Source organism: Dreissena polymorpha, chromosome 1 (assembly GCF_020536995.1).
Source record: "Dreissena polymorpha isolate Duluth1 chromosome 1, UMN_Dpol_1.0, whole genome shotgun sequence".
In the NCBI taxonomy this organism is placed as follows: Eukaryota; Metazoa; Mollusca; class Bivalvia; order Myida; family Dreissenidae; genus Dreissena; species Dreissena polymorpha.
This window is the reverse complement of record NC_068355.1, coordinates 35,314,680-35,339,364: the sequence shown is the minus strand read 5'-3', so window position 1 is coordinate 35,339,364 and position 24,685 is coordinate 35,314,680. Positions and strand designations below refer to the sequence as shown.

Sequence of the window (24,685 nt, the reverse complement as noted above, 5' to 3'; positions counted from 1 at the left end):
TTGTCTCATCTTTGTGAAGCGTTTCAGCCCACTCATTTTAAATTTGTTAAAGTTGTGAACAAATGAGGAGTAAACTCCTTAAAATTGCCAAAATTTGAGTCACAAACTTGTTTTAATTGTGCAACTTTGAGTCACAAAATTCTCATTTTGTGAAAAACGGCCATTCCCTAAAATAGCCCTGAATCAGCTCTTTGAAGACAGACTTAAATTGTATACCTCTTCAAAACAGGCCCTGAATGATAAAACAGAGCAAAATATTAGTCTCCAATTCAAGCTGGAGACAGGAGTGTTACACTGATCCTGGAAAAATATTTATACTCGTTGGCATGACACTTCAAGGTTTAAAAAAAAAACAACTTTCGTGGACACTTAAATTCGTGGATTTTGTATTTTCGAAAAAAGGAATTTGCCCTGGGTGATTTTGTTATGTGTTTGAGCAAATTTCATGGATCAGTAAGCCCACAAAATCAACATTAATTAATGTCCCACAAATAAAAATGAATTTACAGTTTATAATCAACATGTTTTTTAGAAATGTGTTTGACTAGATTTATTTTATTTGTTTTTAATTTAAATTCAGACTTAACTTGAGGCTTATTCTGGGACAACTGGGCTTAATGAATGTATATAATGTCCTCCCACATTAGCCTGCACAGTCCTCACAGGCTATAACCTGAGACGACAATTTCCACCAAGACTTGATTTTTGTTTGTTCCTCAAAAGCGGAAAGCATTATCCCTGATAATTCTGAGTGCACACTGCACATGCTAATCTGTGGATGGTACATAACATGCATTAAGCACCCTTTTCCCATAACAAGGCTCACTTGGTATCATCTTGTACAACTCTGTAACAGACTGTAGGGGGAATTACTTTGAGCCTCATTCTGAGAAAACAGGGCTTAATAAATTGTGCACTAAGTGCACTAGCCTATACAGCCACACAGGCTTATCAGAGACAACACTTTCCGCTAGACTGACATTTTCTTTAAGAAGAGACTTCCTATATACAAAAAATTGCATAAATGCAGAAAGTGTCATCCATGATTTTCCTGTACAGACTACACAGGCTAATCTGGGACCACACTTAACGCACATGCATTTAGTCCCTGTACAGACTACACTGGCTAATCTGGGACCACACTTTACACACATGCATTTAGTCCCTGTACAGACTACACAGGCTAATCTGGGACCACACTTAACACACATGCATTTAGTCCCTGTACAGACTACACAGGCTAATCTGGGACCACACTTTACGCACATGCATTTAGTCCCTGTACAGACTACACAGGCTAATCTGGGACCACACTTTACGCACATGCATTTAGTCCCATTATCCCAGAGGGAGGCACATATGTTTCTTGAAAAAACACTCAACAACAGACTGTAAGCAGACTTAACTTAAGTTTGTGGAATGAGGCCGGAGTCCTTCTAATAGCGAAAATTCTTGGTGTTTTGACCACAAATTGGGACATTGTGTTGTTGGTTTTTTGCTTACAAATACTATACAATTGAGAATAAGCGTTTTCAATATTGCATTTAATAAGGTCAAATTATTAGAGTTGGGTAGAGAGATAAACTTGGTATTGTGATTAATTTCTTTTACTTTACCTTCAATTGGGAATTTTAGAAAGTTGTTTGGGAAAAATACATAGTTCCAGCATTTGGTATGTGGCCGATTTTGGCCACAATATTTGACAAAAAAAACATAACACAGTTTACACATCAAGAACTTAACACCTCCTGCAAACAGGCTCTATACGATCAAGGCATTCAAAGCTTTACTAAATATCTCACAACGTTATACAAACTCAAGGCCTGCATGGGGATGACAGAAATTCTTGTGGTGTTTTGTTACTGAGGTTTCTGTATTGGTAAGTTGGAAAGCACAAGCTGAAGAATGTTTTGATTTATTGATCCTCAAGTAAATGAAGTCGTGCTGTAAACACGATACATAAAAGAAAAGACCCAATTTTAACTTCTATGAAATCATATTTTTGTCCACTTCATATTTAGCATTTTGAATACAGAGGTAACACTGTAAAACCATTATTTCATCTCCTAATTACTTAATGATTACAACTGTCAAACCATATAAAGCAGCATCACCGGCAACAATAAGTAGATGGGTAAAATCAGTGTTAAAAGCTGCTGGTCTCGGGAACACATTTAAACCTCACAGTACAAGGGAAGCTTCAACATCAAAAGCTAATCATTTAGGTGTTTCATTGCAAACTATCTTAGACACGGGCGGCTGGTCAAATGCAAAAACATTTGCTAAATATTATTCGAAAGAAGTTCACAATGAAAATCAACATTCTCTGGTTTTTCAATCAGCTATTTTATGTGGAAAATAAAAAGTGTACATATTCTATCATGAATTCTTGTTTATCTCTTTATTCCTGCACAAATTTGCAGAAATTCTCTAAAATCTCGTGTGGGGCTCATTAAGGGGTTATGCAGGAGATGAAATTGAATAATTAATCGAGACTTACCTTCGTAGATGGGAAGGTGAAGATTGATTGTCATTTCATCTACTGCAAACCCCTTAAGAGCTCAACACGCCCTACCCAATCCCACCCATTCCATCTTTTCTACAAATTTGTTAAACAAAGTATTCCTTAATGAATACTTTGCTAACTCTAAAGCCTGATATTCTTGGCTGCGGAAGCTGCGTCATCTCTCGTGTAGAGCTCTTAAGGGGTTTGCAGTAGATGAAATTACAATCAACCTTCACCTTCCCATCTACGAAGGTAAGTCTCGGTTAATTATTCGTTTGAGGCTATTTTTTGTTGATTTTAAGGTTTTACCAATCCACAAATTTATCATAAACACATGGGAAATGAACTGACACAAATTTCTCATTTATTTTTCCAAACTCAGTAATCCACACATTAACTTATTATATGTCCATGAAATACTATTGTAATCACCAACAGTTCATGAGGAGGAATATCAATGATTTTGCAATATACAAACAATTTAAGAGGATATTTTACCTTATGTAAATTCATTCTGTTCTTTACCACCTCATCTTTTTGCATTCTTAATAAACAGGAAATACACAAGACTGCGCGTTCCTGGTGTATTTATGGGTCTGTAAAACAGACCCATAACCGAAGCATTTTATTTGTTTTTAAATAAGTGCCTTATTATAATTACAGTGCTTTCAACAGGAATTTTTCAGACGCCCCGGGGCCATTGGGGGGGGGACGAGATTTAACAAAAAATGTTTTAAACCTTTCCCGCATAGATATGCATAAACGCACCACGATTGATTCCTTAATACATCCGTATGAAACCATACTTTTTATCTATTACTGCCAACTTGCTACTTTTACCGTTGCTACTCATTACCCTATAATCCGGTATATTCCATTATAAAAAGGACATTCTGATAAATATTTAAGATAAAAGTGCTCAAAATTTCCAAGAAACGCAAACATTCACCATTTGTTGTCAAATTTTGGCATATCTGTTAAGGGGTGTAAAGATGTGATAAAAACGTCCAATCAGGGCGTTTTTTTCCACTTAACAGGCGTAAATCGCCTGACGTGATGTTCCCGGTTTTATGCATTATAATTATTATATCTCAATCATATTTCAATGAGATCTAACAGAGTATATAACTATCATAAAATGATTTTATTCGTATAATTTGATATATTAGAAAGAATGATATTAAATTAGTTTTTTCCAAATCAATTGACTTTTCACAGGAAAATATTCCAAAACCACAATGGCATTTTTCCCAAAAATGACAAAGAAAAGGTCTTACAAAGGGTCTATGTTACCTTCTGCGTATTCAGGTTATTCTTGTCCACCACATCCTTTCCCCCTTAATAGTTTTGACTAAACCAACTTTAATTGTGAAACTTTACAACTTTAAATGAGAGAATTAACAACTAAAAATGTAAGACTACATAATTTTAAATGTGATACTCGCCAACTTTAACTGTAAAACAATTCAACTTTTAACATGACACTAAACAACTTAAAATATGAGACTGTACACATTTGAATGTGCACAACTTATTACGCGAGACTAAACAACTTTAAATGTTAGACAATACAACAAGTCATAAGACACAATACTGTAAGTATATGAGTACTTGATCACACACGTTTTGCCTATGGATTAGACAGAAATGCAAAAACAGATGAAAGTCTATGGTGAATTAAGTATATGATACTCTGTCTTGCTACCAGGGGCCATTATACTAGTAATTATAGCCTATTCTGGTTAAATCTATTATATGTACGTGATATTGAATCGATACTAGTTGATGTCTACATTTTATGCCGTTGTTTTTGTAAGACAGACCTTAGATGTAAAGTTTAGTCACTGGCGTTGAAAGAGTGTGCATAAAGATATGAAAGCAGTATAGTGATTTTGTCTTTGCAAACATCCGGTTTCTAATTTAAATATAAATCATATTCAGTTATACATGAACACAAATACTTAACAATTTAGAATTTTTGATTTGTATTTTAATTGTACTAAGTTTCAACTTATAGGGCTTAATAAGGCAAGTAACTCATTGTTGCAACCTATCAAACACTTTTTATGGCAAATATTGCATCGTAAATTTTAACCAGTAAATATAAAAAAAAAATTATAGACTTTTTGAGGAATGGGGCTGAATTTAGGCCCAATCTTTGACAAAATTAATAACACTGTAAGGTCTCACCTGAAGCTCAGAAGCTGAGCTGATATAAGGGCCGAGTTTGAGTTCTGATTAACTTCGGGTTGAGAGTCGAAGGGCGTACTGGACCTTACAACAAAACTGGTGTCATGTTTTGAAGCCTTCTTTAGTCTCAATTCAATGCGATGCACTTTGGCCTCGGAGTGCAAAGTGCTCGTAACAAAACCGGACGTGTTTACTTTTAGCAACATGTTTTCAATAATGGGCGGATTTCGCGTCTGAGGCGCACCACATGAATATATTGTGCGCTGAGGACAGTCTGTAACTCTACTACTGTCCTAACTATCTCCAGCAGATACACTTCTGAATTAATCGTTTCGATTGTTCCTTGATTTGCTCCCGTTCCTCGCTGAATATATAGCTGTCTTATAAAGAATTAAACAAATTATTCAACGTTTAATCCTTCGTGAGATTCTTCGTGATGTCCACAGCGATAACTAACTGTTAGCGTTAACTGTTAGCGTTACCATAAGTGCTGCTATAACGTCTCGCTTCTGTAACACTCATCCCACTCGGGCACTAGAGCTAAACAAAACTACTCGGGCTTGCTTGGGGAAATCTCAACACAGACATTTCAGCTGTTCATAACAGCGCGTGAAAACTTGACGTGCTGAGGATTTATTGCAGAACAGACTTGTGTTATGATGCTGACCCTTTGTGTCCGGAGGTCCAGTGGGAGGAGCTAGGGATCAGGGAAGGCAAAGGATCATTTAGTATTGGGGCTCCTGCAGGCCGGACTGATGCTGTTGCTTGGCCAACTGGATATCAATGCTGGTGCTCACCTGAAAACAACAACACTAGAGTGGGGGATATGAACTTGTAACACATTTTTATATTACAATGTATAATACACTACATATATGCCTCTTGATTGGATGTGAAGGTTTTCAACAGCAAAACATAATTATCTGAATTTCTAATTTGGAATTTAATTGGTGCCTTGTCCTAAATAGCAATTAATGAAAATTAATGCAATTAAACCATTTCGTATTAAAAACATTAAAAGTGTTGGCTAATGCTTTAATAACCTGTAAATTCATAATAATTATTCTTACTTTACTTTCAGTGTAATTGTATAAGCCAAATTGCCGCTCATCAATATTAGAAGCTTTCGTCCCATTTTAGCATGTGAAATCCACATAAGCAAATAATGGAGGACACTTTCTGACGATACTGGATGTTCACAAAAGAAGATACTTATTTTCATACCTTTAAAGAGGTAATTGTTGTCCCTAAGTAGCCTGTGCGGACTGCACAGGCTAATCTGGGACTACAATCTAAGCACATGCATTAAGCCCTATTTTTTCACAGCGTGGCTCATTGATGTTTTTAGCAAGTTTTTCCTGCATAACAACAAAAACAAGGGCTGTTTGTAAAACATGCATGCCCCCCATATGGGCTGTCCGTTGTAGTGGCAGCCATTGTGTGAATACGATTTTTGTCACTGTGACCTTGACCTTTGACTTAGTGACCTCAAAATCAATAGGGGTCATCTGCGGGTCACGATCAATCTACCTATGAAGTGTCATGATCCTAGGCAAAAGCGTTCTTGAGTTATCATCCTAAAATCATTTTACTATTTGGGGTCACTGTGACCTTGACCTTTGACCTTGTGACCTCAAAATCGATAGGGGTAATCTGCAACTCATGATCAATCTACCTATGAAGTTTCATGATCCTAGGCGTATGCGTTCTTGAGTTATCATCCAAAAACCATTTTACTATTTCGGGTCACCGTAACCTTGACCTTTGACCTAGTGACCTGAAAATCAATAGGGGTCATCTGCCAGTCATGATCAATCTACCCATGAAGTTTCATGATCCTAGGCGTATGCGTTCTTGAGTTATCATTCAAAAACCATTTTACTATTTCTGGTCAACGTGACCTTGACCTTTGACCTAGTCACCTCAAAATCAATAGGGGTCATCTGCGAGTCATGATCAATGTACCTATGAAGTTTCATGATCCTAGGCCCAAGCGTTTTTGAGTTATCGTCTGACAACCACCTGATGGACGGACCGACCGACAGACCGACCGACAGACCGACCGACAGACCGACATGAGCAAAGCAATATACCCCCTCTTCTTCGAAATTTAAATTCACACTAGACAACAATTCCAAAGTAAACCATCATGTCATAAAAGTTGTAAGACATATTACAAATTAATAAATATGAAACAATTTAATGGCAACAACTCACTGCTGGTACATATTGACAGTTCTCTCCCTTGTTAGTGTAAGCTAAATTTATTAAAGGCCACAATATACTAAATGATTTCCCTATATAATTCAATGTAAAAGCGAAAAATTAAAGAGAAAATAAATGCAACATTTTGAACATAGAGACCACCATAACCATACTTTTACTGAAAGTTCATTCTAAGCTGAATCAATTTAAGCAATAAAAAAGATATGTCATGTTAAAACCAAACATTAACTTTACTCAAATCAAACTCTACTTCTTTTGCACCTTAAATTTCCGGCCATTTTCTAGTGCAATGTAACTGTTTTCAGGTCAAATTTGTACTTAAGTCTCTATATTTTTATCATATGTCAGGGATTAAGTAGTGAGCACCTTTTCTTTCCCTTCCAATATATCCAAGAGATAAAGGCAGAACACCAGTCTAAAGTGTAAAACATGGCCTCGAGTAAAATATGATTTTTTTTATTGAGAACAGCCCAACATAAAACGATTATTTAGTATAATGTTACCTATAAGAAAACCTGAACTGTTTAAAACGCAAAAAATATGCACTTCCTTATCATTTTTCATCTATCCTCAATGTGCATGCCAAATTTTAGATCGATCCTTCACATAGAAATGTTTGAACAATGAAAATTATTATAATAATGCCTGATAAGACATATGGCTTCCATTGTCGATGCTTAGATTTATAAAGGGCTTTCAAGAGCAAATAACATTAACTTATATAACATTATACAGTAAATATACTGTAAACTTCTTATATGCTATATCGAAGAAGAAATATAATATTATTAAAACGTGTTTGGGCTTCTTTCAGTGCGAATTTGTGAGTTTAGAGGTGCTCAATACGAGTTTCTCTACTTTTTATCATCCCCCGCCATAGGCGGAGGGAAATTGTTTTGGCGTTGTCTGTCGGTCCTTCCGTCCGTCCGTCTTTCCTCCCGTCTGTCCTGAGCCATATCTTGTAAGTGCTTTGGTGGATTTCATTGAAACTTGGTATGAGTATGCATATGGATAAGAGGATGATGCACGCCAAATGGCATTGTACACCATCAGTTAATAACAGAGTTATGGCCCTTTGTATCTTGAAAAATGCTTTTTGTGTGTCCGGAGCCATATTTTTGAAGTGCTTTGGCGGATATTATTGAAACCTGTAATGCGTATATATATGGATAAGAGGATGATGCACGCCAAATGGCATTGTACACCATCTGTTAATAACGGAGTTGTGGCCCTTTGTATCTTGTAACAATGTTGTTTTGAGTGTCAAATATAATAATTTTGTGTCCAGAAGCATATTGGCGTGGGCTATCAATTCAACGAATTTGCTTGTTTTAATTATTTTCCCATACAAATTTTCCCATTTAATTATTTTTCTTTACGCTTTCCAATACTCGTTAACTCCATGAAACAAAACGCATTTATTCCATGAAACTAACAAGAACGCATAATATCCTGTGAAAAAATGGTGGTTTTATGTAAATCATGCTCCTTTGTAACGGGGCCTGTTTTGACAAAAAAAAAAAAAAACACTGTATACACAATGAAAACTTACTACCTCCTCGCAAACAGACTCTATACGGCATTAGATGGAATAGATTCCAATCAAATAGGCTTAATTAAATATCTCACAGCTTTATAAAAACTCAAGGCCTGCATGGGGATGACAGAAATTATTGCGGTGTTGTGTTTCTGAGGTGTCTGTATCGGTAAGTTGGAAAGCATCGAGCTGGAGAAGGGTTTGAGTAATTGATCATCAAGTAAAATAAGTTGTACTGAAAACACTATATACACAAGAATAGACGCCCTTTTACCTTCTGTTAAATCATATCATATCATTCTCGTCCACTTCACTTATTTATACACTGCAAAAACATTATTATTCGCGGGACATTATTTTTTTATTGATTTCAAGGGTTGAACGATCTACAAATTGAATACAAACACACTGACACAAATTCCATATTTAGGGCCCTCACACTACTTTGGGGGAAGGGGTCCGCAGCCCATAGGAGGGGGAATTTTCGCGGCGTTTCCCTTTTTGGGGGATTTTGTTACTTACTCTCTCATTATTTCATTTGTACATGTTTGCACTATATTCATTGCATTTTTCATAATTTAGTATGTTTGAAAAGATTAAATTGAAATAGAATTGAGATATAATGATTATGAGACACATCTTCCTATTAAAAAAAAAATCTTTTTTTAGGGGGAATTTTTCCACCCAAAAGGGGAAAAAAGTATACTTTTCAGGGGGGAAATTCGGCGGCAGATTTGATAGATTGAGGGCCCTGAATATTTATTGTTTCCAAACTGAGAAAGTCACGCATTAATTTCCACGTCCATGAAAGTCTTTTTTTAACCACAAAATAACATGCGGACGAATATATATGATTTTACAATAAACAAACAATTTAAAAGGATATTTTACCTTATGTAAATTCATACCATTCTTTTCCACCTCATCTTAATAAACAGGAAATACACAAGCAGGGCTTTTCCTTGAGTATTCATGGGTCTGTTTAACGGACCCATACCCAAAGTGTGTTATATGCTGTTCCTTATGAAAATTATATCTCAATTATGTTTCAATTAGATCTAACAAAGTTTATAACTATTATAATAGGATTTTATTTCTATAATTTGAAGTATAATTAAAACTTATTAAATGTGTTTTCCCAAATCAATGGACTTTTAGCACGAAACAAATTCAAAATCCCAAAATTGCATTTTTTCCCAAAGTGGCCAAGAAAAGGCATGACAAAGCGTCTCTTTTACCTTCTGCGTCATGCTTGTCTCCCACATCCTAAGCATCGTTGTCCCGACTGTCAGCAGCAACTGGAGCAGTAGAATAGCTCGATGTATTTCTTGTATGTATATTTAGGACTTACACACATTGATATAAATGTAATAAAAATCAATAAGACATGTTCAACATCATAAAATATGGCAAATTAATAAATCTCACATTAAGTGTTACCTTTCTGTAAACATTGCATAAAATATCAATACATACTCCTCCAAAGATTACTTAAACAATTTCATATTTTATAAAAAAAGTATTCATCCATATACATTTCTTACATGGCATGGTGTTTATAGAAATGAAAGTCTAAAAATAGCCTCAGTTGCTATGTACATGTGCATATATGTAGAAATATTAAATTTTCAGTTGAAATGCTTTGTTTTTTCATGCAAGAACTTTAGTTTACAAGAACTAAATTTTAGGACCATAATGACACAAACGTTATGACAACATAACATAATATGCATTAGATCTTATGTTCAAACAAAAACCCTCACATTGTATAATCAGATAACATAATGTGCACATAAATTATTTGTATCTTTAACTACACACTTAATGTTGTATTGTAACATCACACACTACTATGTTCGTATGCTAAACAACACATTGTCATTGAAATACTAATCACTAATTACAACAACTAATACATACATGTTCACACTATTCCACTCTGAACACCAGGATGTTGTCGTCACACTGCTGTCCCACAATGATGGATGATGTAGTGCTGCTGTAGCAGACTGACCGTGGGTACCTCACTCCATCCTCCCGAGTAGCAAGATTAGCCAGCTTACTCTCTCCCTCCCAGCCCACCTGTAGTACAGTGTGGGACCAGTATCCACAGACCAGCACCTGGCCTGCAGGGGTCACATGTAGATCATGTGGGCCCACTAGTGCTGGGTCTGAGTATGTAGCCAGGAGTGTGCCATCCCTGGCCAGGGTGAGAAGCTTGTACTGGTCCCAGTTAGTGATGTACAGCCTGTCCCCTGTGGGACTCACAGCACACCTCCATACTGCAAAACAGAGTAACATCAAGATATTGAATTACTGTAAATATTAAATAATCTTATTAAACATACTGCAGTGATATTGTATTACACATATGTTGCTATAAAGAGGCCTTTACACATCTAAAATATATGCATACATTTCAATGATTCAATAGTTAAGTGTGACAATAAACTTCAGTAGCAGAGCTACAGTATTGTGTTAACGTTTGACATGTTGAAGTGCGACTGGTGAGTTAGATATGAATTGAATCAAAACAATTACACAGATGGAAACAATAACACATACTGAAACAATTGCACAGTTCTATCAACAGGTAAACATATTGTACATGTACAATCATTTAACAACCACAAAATTAAGACAGGGTCAGAAAGTGTCTCTTTCCCAGGAACTCAGTTTCTATTTATAGACATGTCATGTAGTGACAGTCAAAATACTTCATTACTCATGTTTATAAATCAATATTTCTGAGTCTTGTATTGGCTACTGCAGAAATAAAAGGGCACATATGAATTATAGAACAAATAGTTTATAATACATCAGTGGCTTTTCTGCTATTACATCTGAATTTTATTTTATTATCATCTCACAAAGTATATAACTATAATTTATATGATTTTTTTTTCAAAATAACAAGATAAAGGCCTAATGGGTAATATCTGTTGATTAAAAAAATAAATCCCAATTTGGTTCATTTATTCAATAAAAATTCCCAAATTTGTCATTGTATGAATTTAAAATAACACAATTTGATTATACTCCTTTTCCCACAATGGCTAGACAAATCCCTGTACATAATACAAATGTTATCAGGATGGATTCACCATGATTCTTACCTGTATTACAACCCAAAGAGTCTGCATAGAGTCTGCAGATCAGTTTGCCATTTAGTGAGTATTTGTACAGTTCTTCACCAGAGGTGACAAAAAGGTCTCCTTGTTGATGGGCAATACCTGTACATGTATGTTGTAACTGAAACTTCCTGCCAGGAACAAGCTTTCCCTGGTTGACAGTGATAAACTGGACCTCATGTATGTTGATATCATCCACAGCCACTGCAACCTCACTGGGTGTGATCAAACATATGGCCCGTGGATAAGCATTCACATCCCAGTGACTCACCACCTGGTACTGCTGGCTCAGAAGCTTGACTCTCTTATTATCCCTGTCTGCAACCAGGACCTGCCCATCTGGAAGAACACATATGCCGAAGATATGACATGGATATGAATCACCTGGTATTCTAACATTGTGTTCAGACTTCCCCTGGACCTTAAACACATTGCCTGACTTTCCAAGCAGAGTCAATGCCTGCTGTATGATATGTTCACATTTTATGCTGGCTATAAGGCAGAGCTCCTTATTATCTCCAATTTTCTGAACGATTTCAAGTAATTGTAACAAGTCATTGTGAAGACTGGTGCATTTATGAATAGAACTTGTAACTGACCCTTTTATGCTTATAACTTCATCTTTCATCTCATTTAGTTCCTTCGCAGTAATATTATCAAATTCATTCAAAATAGAAAGAACACTCTTACACATGTCGTCTTTTAAATATTGCTCAATTTTTCCCGATGTGCCCACACAATTATTACCACACTTATCTAAATTAGTGTTTAAATTGCCACGCATTTGTTCAATCATATCTGCCCTATGTTCCTTGTATGCTTTCTGCAATGACTCAACACTGGCCTCCTGACTTATCTGTAGGCTTTTTATTTCTCCCAGAACAGTTTCCAGCTCCCCTGACAGGCCCTGTAGGTCTGTGGGCTGCGTGTTGGTCAGCTCATTAATTGGAGTCACTTTACTGCATTGGCTGAAATGACCAAATAATACAATGCAATGAACATACCTAAGAATAGTAATCGATATTATGTAATACTTCAAACAAGTATACAATTTAAAATAAAACAAACATGAAAAAAAGAACTCTTTTCTTAGGCTTAATATGGGAGTATGCAGATTTGCCCTTTTCCCCGTCCTTCCATCCGCGTGACTTTTGGGTCGTATATAACTCAACACGTATTCCTGCAACTTAACAAGATCAGTAAACAGGCATGTGAGCTTGTGCACCTCTAAATTTTGATTCTGTTTTTTTTATTATGATTGTATTAATAATTTAATCATTATAAAAAAAGAATTTTAAAATGTGTGTCTAGTGAACATTAAACAGTATTGCTACTAGAGGACTGACACTTTGCATAAATAGTTATCATCGTGTAATTTTGACCACCTGCACATTTTGGTATATCTTTTTCAACATACCCAGAGATATGGCCACTGTTAAGTAAATAAATCACATATAAAATTGTGTTGTGAGTTACTCAAAGAGTACAGCTGATAGTGGGATGAAATATTCTAAATGCATTACCCACCATGTGAAATTTCTTCTTACATAAGAAGAGTTATGTCCCTTTAACCAAACAATCATATTTCTTTCAATAGTGAGAACCATACCTCAAAAAGGATTGTTGAAAGAGGTATACGTCTACAGTAACATATTAATCGTCAGGTACACTCTTGCAACTCCATATTTTTGTTCACATTTTTGTTATATTTGTGCAGTTAAGGAACAAATTGGATTGTAGAGGTATCCATGTACTAAGAACACATTTTTAGTTTTTAACATTATTTTCACTTTTAATATTGTAAACCTTGACCACACTATAAATAATAACACATGCAAGAAAAGATCATTGATGCTCTCCCACCCCACACAAAGCAGGAATGACTTATAATTAATATCTATTCTCAAACATTTTAAAATAAGCCAGCAATGAAAATCAATATATTGTTCACAAACACCTGTCATACACGACCGTTAATCACGCGCGCCACCTCTTTTTTGAGATGCATTAATAAATGAGCCAATGCAAATTCAGAGGTGGCGCTCAGGCCCGGATGTTTTGAAATTTAACGGATAAGTTAACAGGGTGATTAGGTTTAATATGATTTTCAAGACATTTCGCAGTATTTTAACAAATCGGCCAATGTAGTGCGATTCAGCGATTATAAATTCATCTAAAAATGTACAGAAACATTCAATCACAACCCATTTGGAAACGTGAGGACCATTATAAGTTGTGGCATGGTAGAATTCGTAAATGCAAATCGATGTCTTTTGCCTGTGTGACGAGCACATTCCCTGCCAATTAAATCGCTCATTACATAAAACGATTGCTTTGAACCTGTACAAGTTAGTGCGTGCACAAAAACGTCGGCTTCTAGCCGATCTAATAGATAAATTTATATTTTTCAAAAAGAGATGGAGCCAATGCCAAGGAGGTGGCGCTCAGATTAGGAGGTGGCGGCAATGCACATTTATAGCTAATTTGAAGTGAAATATTTTATGCTATAGTTTCTCAAAGACCTATAGATTACAATTGTATTGTTATCTATAGGTCTTTGGGCTTCTATTACGCTTACAGAACTTACATTATTTTTGTAAGTTGACTACTTCAGCACATTTGAGTCGCGTGCGTTTTAATTAGAAAAAGTAGTTTTCTAATGATGTATTGATGATTTAAACGATCGTCTTTGTAAGATAACAACATTTAACATGATTTATACAAATATGTTTACGGAAAAAGACCGAGCTATCTTCATTTTTTGGAGTTAATAGTTGGGAAAAACAACATTACTGAGCCTAATTAAGATTTGTTGACCTTGGTCTTTTAGTAAATTAAGCATTTGAATTAACGGCCACAAAACATAGTTTCAAGAAGAAGTGTTATCTTATACTTATTTCGTGAACTTTCATACTGTAAACAAATATTGATGTCGATGAATTATTTTGATAATATTGAACATTAAGTTATTGGTTTGATTGAGTATTACAAATTGTTGGTATACACCGTACAATATGTTTCATTCATGTTGGTGACTTCTTAATTGAGTTGATCACTTATATATTTAAAAAACTACATTATATTTATTACATATTGTGGTTATGTTCTGTAAAGATTTGGGCCTTCGTATGTACGTTGAAAAATAAATTTAATATAACAAATATCATTATCCATCAAATCTACGTCATGTGATAATGTCATTGCGATACGACTGTTAATTGATAACATCCTGCATTGGCGCCACCTCCTATCATTAGCGCCACCTCCTAAGCATTGGCTCCATCTCCTTTGGAAAACTGCAAAATTATCTACTACGTCGGCAAGAAGCCAATATTTTTGTGCATGCAGCATCTAATGTATGTTGTACGCAATCGTTTGATGCCGTTGGCGATTTAATTGGGTGGATATTTTCTCGTCACACATGAAAAACTCATCGGAATGCTTTTTAAACTCCACCATGCCACAGCTTATAAAGGTTCTCACGTTTTTAAATGGGTTGAGAATGCACGTGTCTGAACATTTTTAGACGACTCAATCTTCGCTGAATCGCACTGCATTGCCCGATTTTAAAAATACTGCGAAATATGTTGTACAAACATATTAAACCTAATCACCCTGTAAAGTTGTCCATGAAATTTCAAAACATCCGGGCCTGAGCGCCACCTCGGAAGTTGCATTGGCTCATTTATTAATGCATCGCAAAAAAGAGGTGGCGCGCGTGATTAACGGCCGTGTCATAAGTGGATTCAAATTCAATGACTGAAAGATTTTATAATGGCAGTAGAATCTACTGTAATATATATAGAGAATATTATGTGAGTTTTGGATAAAGATCAAGTTTATCATCCAAGGCTTAGAACCATGTTAGCGCGAGACTTGCCGGGTGCTACCATGGTTCGAGTCGAGCATGATAAACTTGATCTTTATCCAAAACACACATACAATTCTTTGTATCCTATTATGTCCTCCCTTTTTCCATTAATAATGATAAAATATCGCAGTTTTTACTGTTTTATCTTCCCGTAGTTGACAAAAACATATTCTCCAATTTGTGGATAAAAACACAAATCTGATCGAAAAAAGTTTATATGATCATTATTATACTATCGATTTTCATCTGGTAATAGGGTAAATGTAGCATGTCCAATATTCCTGCAGTGTTTTATCATAATCTGCTTCAACAATTGTTATAATGGGTAATACAGGTACTGAAACTGACAACTACACCTTTATAGTTTCATGATATAAGCTTATGTGACCTTTGACCTATGGACCTTCACATGGATTTACATCTTAATCTTCCTAGATGTAAACAAAACATGTTGCATGGATGTAGATATCATGTGGAAACAATTGGTCTACGGACCAACTGATAAAGGACAGATGCAAAGCAAAATAACCCCGCAAATCATTCTTACAGGAAGTCCTCTATTTCTTAATAAAGTCTTAGTATAAACAATCTTAGATTAGCTTGTTGTTGTCACACGATCTATTCCTTGAAAAGAAAAGACGCCATTGTAAAATGTTTAAAAGGAGGCTCCAAGAGAAAGGTCTATTGTTTATTATATGTGATATTGCAATGTCATAAAGAAGCAAGCCTAGAGTCAATGATTTTTTTTAAATATTGGGCTATATGTGTAATATTTTCACTTAACTTTATCCTACACAAAATAAGAAAAACAGCAATTTTTAAACAATTACTTTTTTCTCATTATTTGAAAAATAAATAGTTAAATGGCAGCAAAGCAAGAGCCAATCGCTGTTTATGAGCTATTTTCACATTTAAATGCTAATTTCCCAATGTTAATGAATTCCAACTCACAAAACACATACATGATTATATAACACATATTTTTTACAGTAAAGTGTACTTAATATTGAACAGAGTGGATTGCACATTTTCAACAAATATACACAGACCAATGTCTAAAGTAAAAAAAGATGGAAAATAATATTCATATTCAACTAGAACAAGGGCTGTTTGTAAAACATGCATGCCCCCCATATGGGCTGTCAGTTGTAGTGGCAGCCATTGTGTCCATACGTTTTGTGTCACTGTGACCTTGACCTAGTGACCTGAAAATCAATAGGGGTCATCTGCCAATCATGATCAATTTACCTATGAAGTTTCATGATCCGAGGCCTAACTATTCTTGAGTTATCATCAGGAAACCATTTTATCGTTCATGTCACTGTGACCTTGACCTTTGACCTAGTGACCATCCTATGAAGTTTCATGATCCTAGGTCTAAGCATTATTGAGTTATCATCCGGAAACCATTTTACTATTTCGATTCACTGTGACCTTGACCTTTGACCTAGTGACCTGAAAATTGATAGGGGTCATCTGCCAGTCATGATCAATGTACCAATGAAGTTTTATGATCCTAGGCGTAAGCATTCTTGAGTTTTCATCTGGAAACAATTTTACTATTTCGTGTCACTGTGACCTTGACCTTTGACATAGTGACCTAAAAATCAAAAGGGTCATCTGCCAGTCATGATCAATGTACCTATAAAATTTCATCATCCTAGGCCTAAGCATTCTTGAGTTATCATCCAGAAACCATTTTTACTATTTTGAATCACTGTGACCTTGACCTTTGACCTAGTGACCTGAAAATCAATAGGGGTCATCTGAGAGTCATAATCAATGTACCTATGAAGTTTCTTGATCCTAAGCCTAAGCGTTCTTGAGTTATCATCCGGACACCATCTGGTGGACGAACCGACCTACCAACGGATCGACAGACCGACCGACATGTGCACAACAATATACCTCCTCTTCTTCGAAGGGGGGCATAAAAAGCTTTTTTTTTTCAAGAAACAAAGGGCCATAAATCTCTTATTAACAGATGTTGTACAATGCCATTTGGCGCACATCATTCTCTTATCCATATATATATACTCATACCAAATTTTAATAAAGTCTGCCAAAGAACTTCAAAGACATGGCTCTGGACACAAAAGTGCCGTATGGACGGAAGGGCGGATGGAAACACAGTCAGACAGACAAAGGCAAAACAATATCCATCTGCCTATGGCGGGGGATACTAATTCTTGTTCACCTAAATAATGTCTTGTGTAAAAGGCTTGTAAGTGATTGCCTATACTGTGTGATTTTTTTCACTGTAAATCCATTTTAAAATAACTCCTAGCTAAAGAACCTCCCGTATATGATCATTAGATTCTTATATTAAGTTATGTAATGTTTGAATTTAAACGCACGTTCAAACTTATTGTTTTTCTGATGCATTGTTATTAAGGCCACAGGCTAATGCCATCACAAAAAATATAAATCTCCCATGAATAAGAACTCCATATCATTGTCTTTTGACCAATAAACAGCAGTAAACATAAATTTATTGAAGAGTGTAACACATGATTCACAAGTAAATGCTATGTATATATATATAGAGAGAGGGGCCATTTTTTACCGCAGAGGCATGATTTAAACAAGACTTAATTGCCAAGCAAATATGTACCCTACCGGCTCCACCATTGTTAAAAATTCAACCATTGTCACATTTTTTTATTTGTTGCCATAGTAACCAAACCATAATTTTTGACGTAGGAACAATATGAAATGCCGTGCATAATTTCCATATTGCCATCTATCCATGTCACAAGTTTCATGAAAAAATATGAAGAACTTGTAAAGTTATCGCAGGATCCAGAAAACAACCATTTTCAGCAGTATTTCTAGTCTATTTGTTGCCATAGCAACCAGAATTTTTGACATAGGAAGAAAATGAAATGACATGCATAATGTCCATATTGCCATCAATCTATGTTTAAGTTTCATGAAAAAATATGAAGAACTTGCAGGATCCAGAAAAAGACAGACAGACAGACAGACTCACAGAGCGCAAACCATAGGTCCCCTCCGGTGAAACTGGTAGGGGACAATAAACTATCCAGATATTAAAAACTGAAATCAAACCCATGACTTATATGTATTCAGAGAAGATCTCAAAAGTTATTTAATATATACGTCTATTAATCTTTTGACCCTTGGGCACGGCAATTTTTTACCTCTAAGGCGTAATTTCAAGAAACTTTGTGGAAGATCAAATCTTTTTCGGCGTTAGCTGAATAAGCCAGCTTTTCACCCTGACTTGACCTTTGTAAGTGTCCAATAATACTCAAATAAAATTTCCCGCGGCTAGGTACGAATGAATACACTTCATTTATTCCATTGGCTGATTTGAGTATAACACCATAACATTGGAAACATATCCGCGTCTTTGTAACACTGTTTTACTGCATGAAACAATTTTATCTCTAATGAAAAGGCTCAATAGATAGAACAGTTTTACAATCAATTTTCGACATAAATACAGTTTGTGCGTTCACCTTTTATTTTCAGAGAATTACCAGCGCAAAAGCGTTTATACTAGTAGCTATGTTGTCATATTTAGTACTTACTTGCATTGCATTTCAACCCGCGAGATTTCGGGTCAACTCCCGGCCATTTGTGAAAGTCAGAGTTTATATACAGTTCATCACCGGAGTTCGCAGAAGGGGTTGCGATCATTGTGTTACACCGGTCTTACTGACAATAACGTACTGACTGTAATGCATTGCATTCCAATCCGCAAGGTATCAAGGTCAGTTTGCGGTCAGTTGCAGAAATCTTTATATAAACGCCGTCTCGTAAACTTTGTGCACTTGAAGTCTGTTTTGATCAGAAAGATACTAAATAAAGATATTCGGCGATATTATTGTGGTATGTCAATCATCGATTTTTAATATGGTTTTAACATTTGCATGATAAGGACCAATTTTGATAAAAATAATTAGAAATATTTATCCATTTAGACCAGTTTATTAAGCATGAGCACAATAATTCACTATACTATAATTATGCAATTAAATAAGATTCGAGTATTGCCGGCTGACCTATATGCAATCGTTTATTTTCATGTTTCTTGTGTTTTTCTATTCTTTAAATATAGATATCTGAGTAATAATATCACATAAAGCAAAATAAGCCACGAAATCTGGCGCAACACCCCGTAATTGATTTGCTTATGATGTAGCTAAGAACTGCGCAGAAAAAAGGCATCCGCTACTTTTTATCTCATAGAGATAACTTTTGATCGTTCATAAACATCGACCACAATCAACGCCGTATATCTTTTTAAAAGATATTTCTTGTTCAGCTTACTATCCAAAGAAAAACAACACCAGCAAGAAAATCAATATTGTTTCCATGCATCAATTTCCATGTGCAGCATGAGGCAACAACACCTGCATGTGGTCAAGAAGTGTCATAACATCATGAAATAATTTGCAACCTGGTAGCAAAGGATCTCAAGCAGTAATTTGCAAATTTCAAATTAACTTCATAAGTCATTTCCAAAATTTAGAATAGAGGTGAAGTTTTAAAATTGCATAGTATTTCATACTTTTTACAAAAAATTTCAGAAAACAAATGTGTTTGTTAAAATACCATAAATCAAAATATGCGGCAAAGTATTTCAGAAATACCTGTGATCATTGAAGGCACACTTTGTGCAGCACAGCTGACTGTGGTCATCACATAACATTTCAATTCTGTCATCCCTGTGCACTTCACACTTTAATATAAGTTCCTCCAACTCTTTCGAAACTGGCCATTTTTTCATGTCATTCCTTCCATACGCTGAATGTTTTTTAAACCACTTATCATGCAACTGAATACATTTCCCACAATAAAGTTTCAAACATGTTTTGCAGTAAAAATCTGCATGTGCTTGCTCTTTGCATGATGAACAAATAAAATCCTTAACCTCATCAGAGCCTTTGAAATGAGAAGACGTAGACAAGTCTGCCATTTTGATATTGACTTTTTAAGCAAATAAAAAGTAACAACTTAAGTTCAGGAAAATTCTTAATTTCCTGTATCTCTGTGAATACGAATAACTAATCCAGGAAAGACACAATTTAAATATGTTTGTTTTTAACAGTCAAGCAATCACGAAATCTGTACTGTACAAAAATCAAGTTAAACCTCAAATGGTTAAGCAATCAAGTATTTTGAACTAAACAGATACCAAGTAGACTGTCAAATGACATTCAATGGTATGACAGCAGTAAACAGTGTAACTATGTAAACTGTAATCAGACTATTGAGTCACGTGGGTATTGAATATATTATATTTCCATTGGTGGCAAAGAAGATAACGAATTGGAAATTAGATCATGTTAAACAGATTGATAGGCAAGACTGAATGCAGTGAGTTTGAATGCATATTGATAAATGGACAGACATTTAACAATGTAAAAGGCATGTTGTATGTGAAAGACAACATAACAAATATTGTTCTATATTTCTTAACATGAGAAGTTCCCGAACCGATAATGACCAATCGAGCGAAACTTAACTACATTTATAGGAACTTAATAAACTTGATTTTAAAAGTGTTGTAAGTATTATTTAAATTAAAGTAATTCAAGAATGCCAATATAAATCAAAGTACTGACAGTACTGGTGTGACGATGCTTTTGAAGAGGATGGATATAAAAGCATCAATTTAAGTTTATCTACATCACCACAATTGCAAAATGAGAGAGCACGCATAAGAGCGAGTTAAATAGATATCGCACGGCTATTATGCTGTTTATATACCATACTCGCTTTAACGTTTACAAATGGCAGGTTCGAAATAATTCGTTTTCTTTACACTCATGATCGAGTTTAACGTTATTTATACACGTTTTAAATCGCAATTTATTTACAGAATCACGACAAATGTCAAATACAATACAGAAAATGCATAGCTGTTGCATTGATCTATAAACACATAATGGATTAACGTTTTTAAACTACTATTAAATCTTTTTCCCAGAATATGCTGTCCTATTTATAGCTGAGCTTCCTTTACCTTTATCAATGATAATCAGCGAGGTATGACGATTAGAATAAACTTCTCTTAAAAAAAAATATGCATCAACATGCTTTTTGAGTATGTGTTCCGACAATATAGAGGCAATTTTACAGTAAATTGACATCAATGTGAATATACAATTAATTTAAAAAATAGCCGACAACAGCTGATTTAGCGTTCAATTTTTCTAGGTACGGTAGATAAATCGAGCTATCTCAATAGGACTGGCTCGGTCTTTTACATAGGTCGCCATTGTGAAGAATTTTTTCATGATATGATAACTTAGACGAGCCGCTGCGCAGCAACCTAAAAAACTACTATTTCACTCAAATCTGAAATTCAAATTGCACAAAAAGCAGCACAAATAATATGTTGATAAGTTTTCAATTCTTATTGAAATGGGTTAAATAAACCATTGGCTAATTTGCTTAATTAAATATCATATTGACAATTCTTCAGCTGAGTGGATAGATAATAACAATTAATGGTTTTGGATATTTGAACTTGTCTAATTCACACAAAGGAATTTTCTTTAGGCGAGTATAGTATTCGCTGAGCTATTCAAAATCTTGTAATGAGTATTGATTAGTTTTAAAACATCACTTGTTGGACCAAAGAACATTAATTTGTTCCCCATAAAGCTGTTTAAATTGTTTAAGAACTAAAGGATTACAGTAGCTTAAAGGGGTATAACAACAATATTTTCAACTACCTATCAACAATTATTTAAGAAATACATATTCTCTCTTTTAACGCAGATAATGTTTCCAATTTGATAGTTCTGTATATTATATTATTTTCTATTTATTTATGTATATAAACAATAAATCTAAATAACATATCTTAGTAGTTTGCTTTCCAATTACACAGATGCCACTAATACAGGTTGTGGAAAGAACAACTGTAAATACATGTATATAATGCTTGCATTTTAATTAGTTTGTTACTGCATTATAAATGTTCATCTGAACTGGAAATTGTGTTAATAATAAATTTAATTATTAATTTAATTATTAATACTAATTAAATGTATTTTAAAATGCTTCATGTGCATGCTTATATACATGTACATAATCTATTGTATATAACTTATCAAGGTCATCAGATAACAAATTAATTTGTTCATGTTCTATTCAACACTGCACTAAATAAGAAGCCGAATTGTTTTCAAATAAAAATGTCCACATGTTTTGTTTTTGATAATTTACTTTTATACAGCACTCGGCATCAAATTTCCGGGAAGTTTCAACGAGTGCATACAAAGCAAACATCAAACAAACATTTAACCAAAACATAACGATTGTTAGAATAACTCAGTTTATATAAATTGGCGAACAAGCCATGCCGTGCCAATATACCTACCATTTTCATATGCAACTTACATCTATTTGCAAAAGAATGTGTAAAGCATTTTACGGAAAGGCAAACTGACAATATTTTTAATGTGTAGAACCATACATGCCATACGTCCCGATCTCGGCGGGACAGTCCCGCTTTTGGGCCCTTTGTCCCGCCGTCCCGATATGAGACGATTTGTCCCGACATTCGTAAAAAACGATGTAAGGTCTATAGGTTCCCAATAAAATTCGCTATTCAAGCTCTGTTTCGCTAACACTTACCCCCGCTAATCCCTTTATTGCCCCCAATTAACAATCCGATTCTACTTATCGTGTGTACCAGTGTTGTTTATGACAACTTATCAGCGATTTATCGGCTTATTATTGATTTCATCAGGCATTCACACCATGGTGATCTTCAAGATAGTGGTCGCTTATTGCTATCGATAGTTGTATTATAATGAAATAAATGTTGAAAATGTGTTTATTTTTGTATTTGTTTGAAACGGTTTACAAAACAATTGTTTTGTAAAATTAACTCTACTTCATTAATGAGTCTTTTACATTCAATGTTTAGTTCATAAATAGCGGGATAATCAGAATGTGCAATATACCAAAATCGCAAAAACAGTCCAATAAGTGATACCCATCCTGTCTAGTGTAATTGGGTGTAATTGTTATAAAAACAACGAGGTGCTATGCATGACAGTTTGACCCTACTCCAATTAAGCTAAAAACAACGAGGTGCTATGCATGACAGTTTGACCCTAATCCAATTAAGCCGCGACAATTGACAAGTAACAAACTGCGCATGGATACATGCTTAAAAAAACATCGCAACAAACAGTAAAAGTGGTACCCATCTTGTCTTGTGTTATTGTAATAAAAACAATGTGTTGGTATTCATGACAGTTTGACACTACCCCAATACAGCGCCTGACAATTCACAATTCAGTTTAATCTGTGTATATAAGAAGAAAACAAAATATGATTCTTAACATTAGAGAAAAATAATTCGAGTAAAGCATCCATAGACTTCTTTTTTATGAAAAAGAAAAAAATCCATAGACTTCTTTTATCCTTTTGTTTTTGTTGGTGTAAAAACGGTTGAGGCGTTGTTGAGAGTTAAAATGAACACAAAGACGGTTTGCTTCCACCAAAAACCTACCTCGGAAATGTGTACGACCGCGCATTCCGTGTGTAACTGATGTAACTGTTCGGTAGATAGTTTACTGTAACCGTACTTTCAGTGTACTGGATAGCCTCCCCTGCGTTATTGTTTGCCATTGAAATTAATATAATGAGTATTGTTGTCGTAATGTTCTAGATTTTGTACTCTAAAAAGATGAATATTATCCTCGTTGTTTGCTATTGTATTATTTTATAAAACTGCTATTGTTATGTTTTACATTCCATGCTTCATATCAGATGTTTTATGTCTTGAATAAAAGTATCAAGAGTATTTGTTAGTACTATACTTTTTTCAGTAAAGGTGAAATGATAGATCGTTTTAGGTGTCCCGCTTTTTGGTCAAATGTCCCGACAATTTTTTATGTAATGTCCCGCTTTGGACCTAAAAAATTATGGCATGTATGGTAGAACGTTTTATCACATGTGTAAACCATAATTCTACTTATAGTAAGTATTACTCAGTTCTGATAATTTATTTATTTATTTTAATTTTTTAATTAAGAAATAAACGGTAAAATGTGTCAAAATACGTATCTATTTGGTAAAGGGCTAATTTAAGTCTAAATTTACATTTACATATGCCGATTTCATTTGCAGTTGAACAAATACTATGCAGTGCGGGTGGGGGCAGCATAAGATAGGAATATTAGTTCAAGAAAGAGTACACAAGTTAATCTAAAAAAAATAGTTAAAAG

General features: G+C 34.8%; 1 protein-coding gene across 5 annotated transcripts in view; it reads right to left on the bottom strand.

The window, feature by feature from the left end:
* The window catches only part of LOC127876684 (uncharacterized), a 203,952-nt gene that overhangs the window by 16,094 nt on the left and 163,173 nt on the right, over window positions 1–24,685 (bottom strand). For 2 of the 5 annotated variants that reach the window (XR_008048029.1, XR_008048031.1), the window contains exons 1-2: window positions 9,698–9,760; window positions 4,697–5,493 (exon numbers count right to left, since the gene is read on the bottom strand). Coding sequence is in view for 2 of the 5 variants with exons in the window: in XM_052422088.1 (XP_052278048.1) it covers window positions 10,389–10,580 (192 nt within the window). In the remaining 3 variants the exon portion in view is untranslated. Of the gene's footprint in view, window positions 1–3,799; window positions 4,668–4,696; window positions 5,494–9,697; window positions 9,761–10,379; window positions 10,581–24,685 lie in introns of those variants that run through there. The other 3 variants (XM_052422088.1, XM_052422078.1, XR_008048030.1) reach the window with 2 other exon arrangements.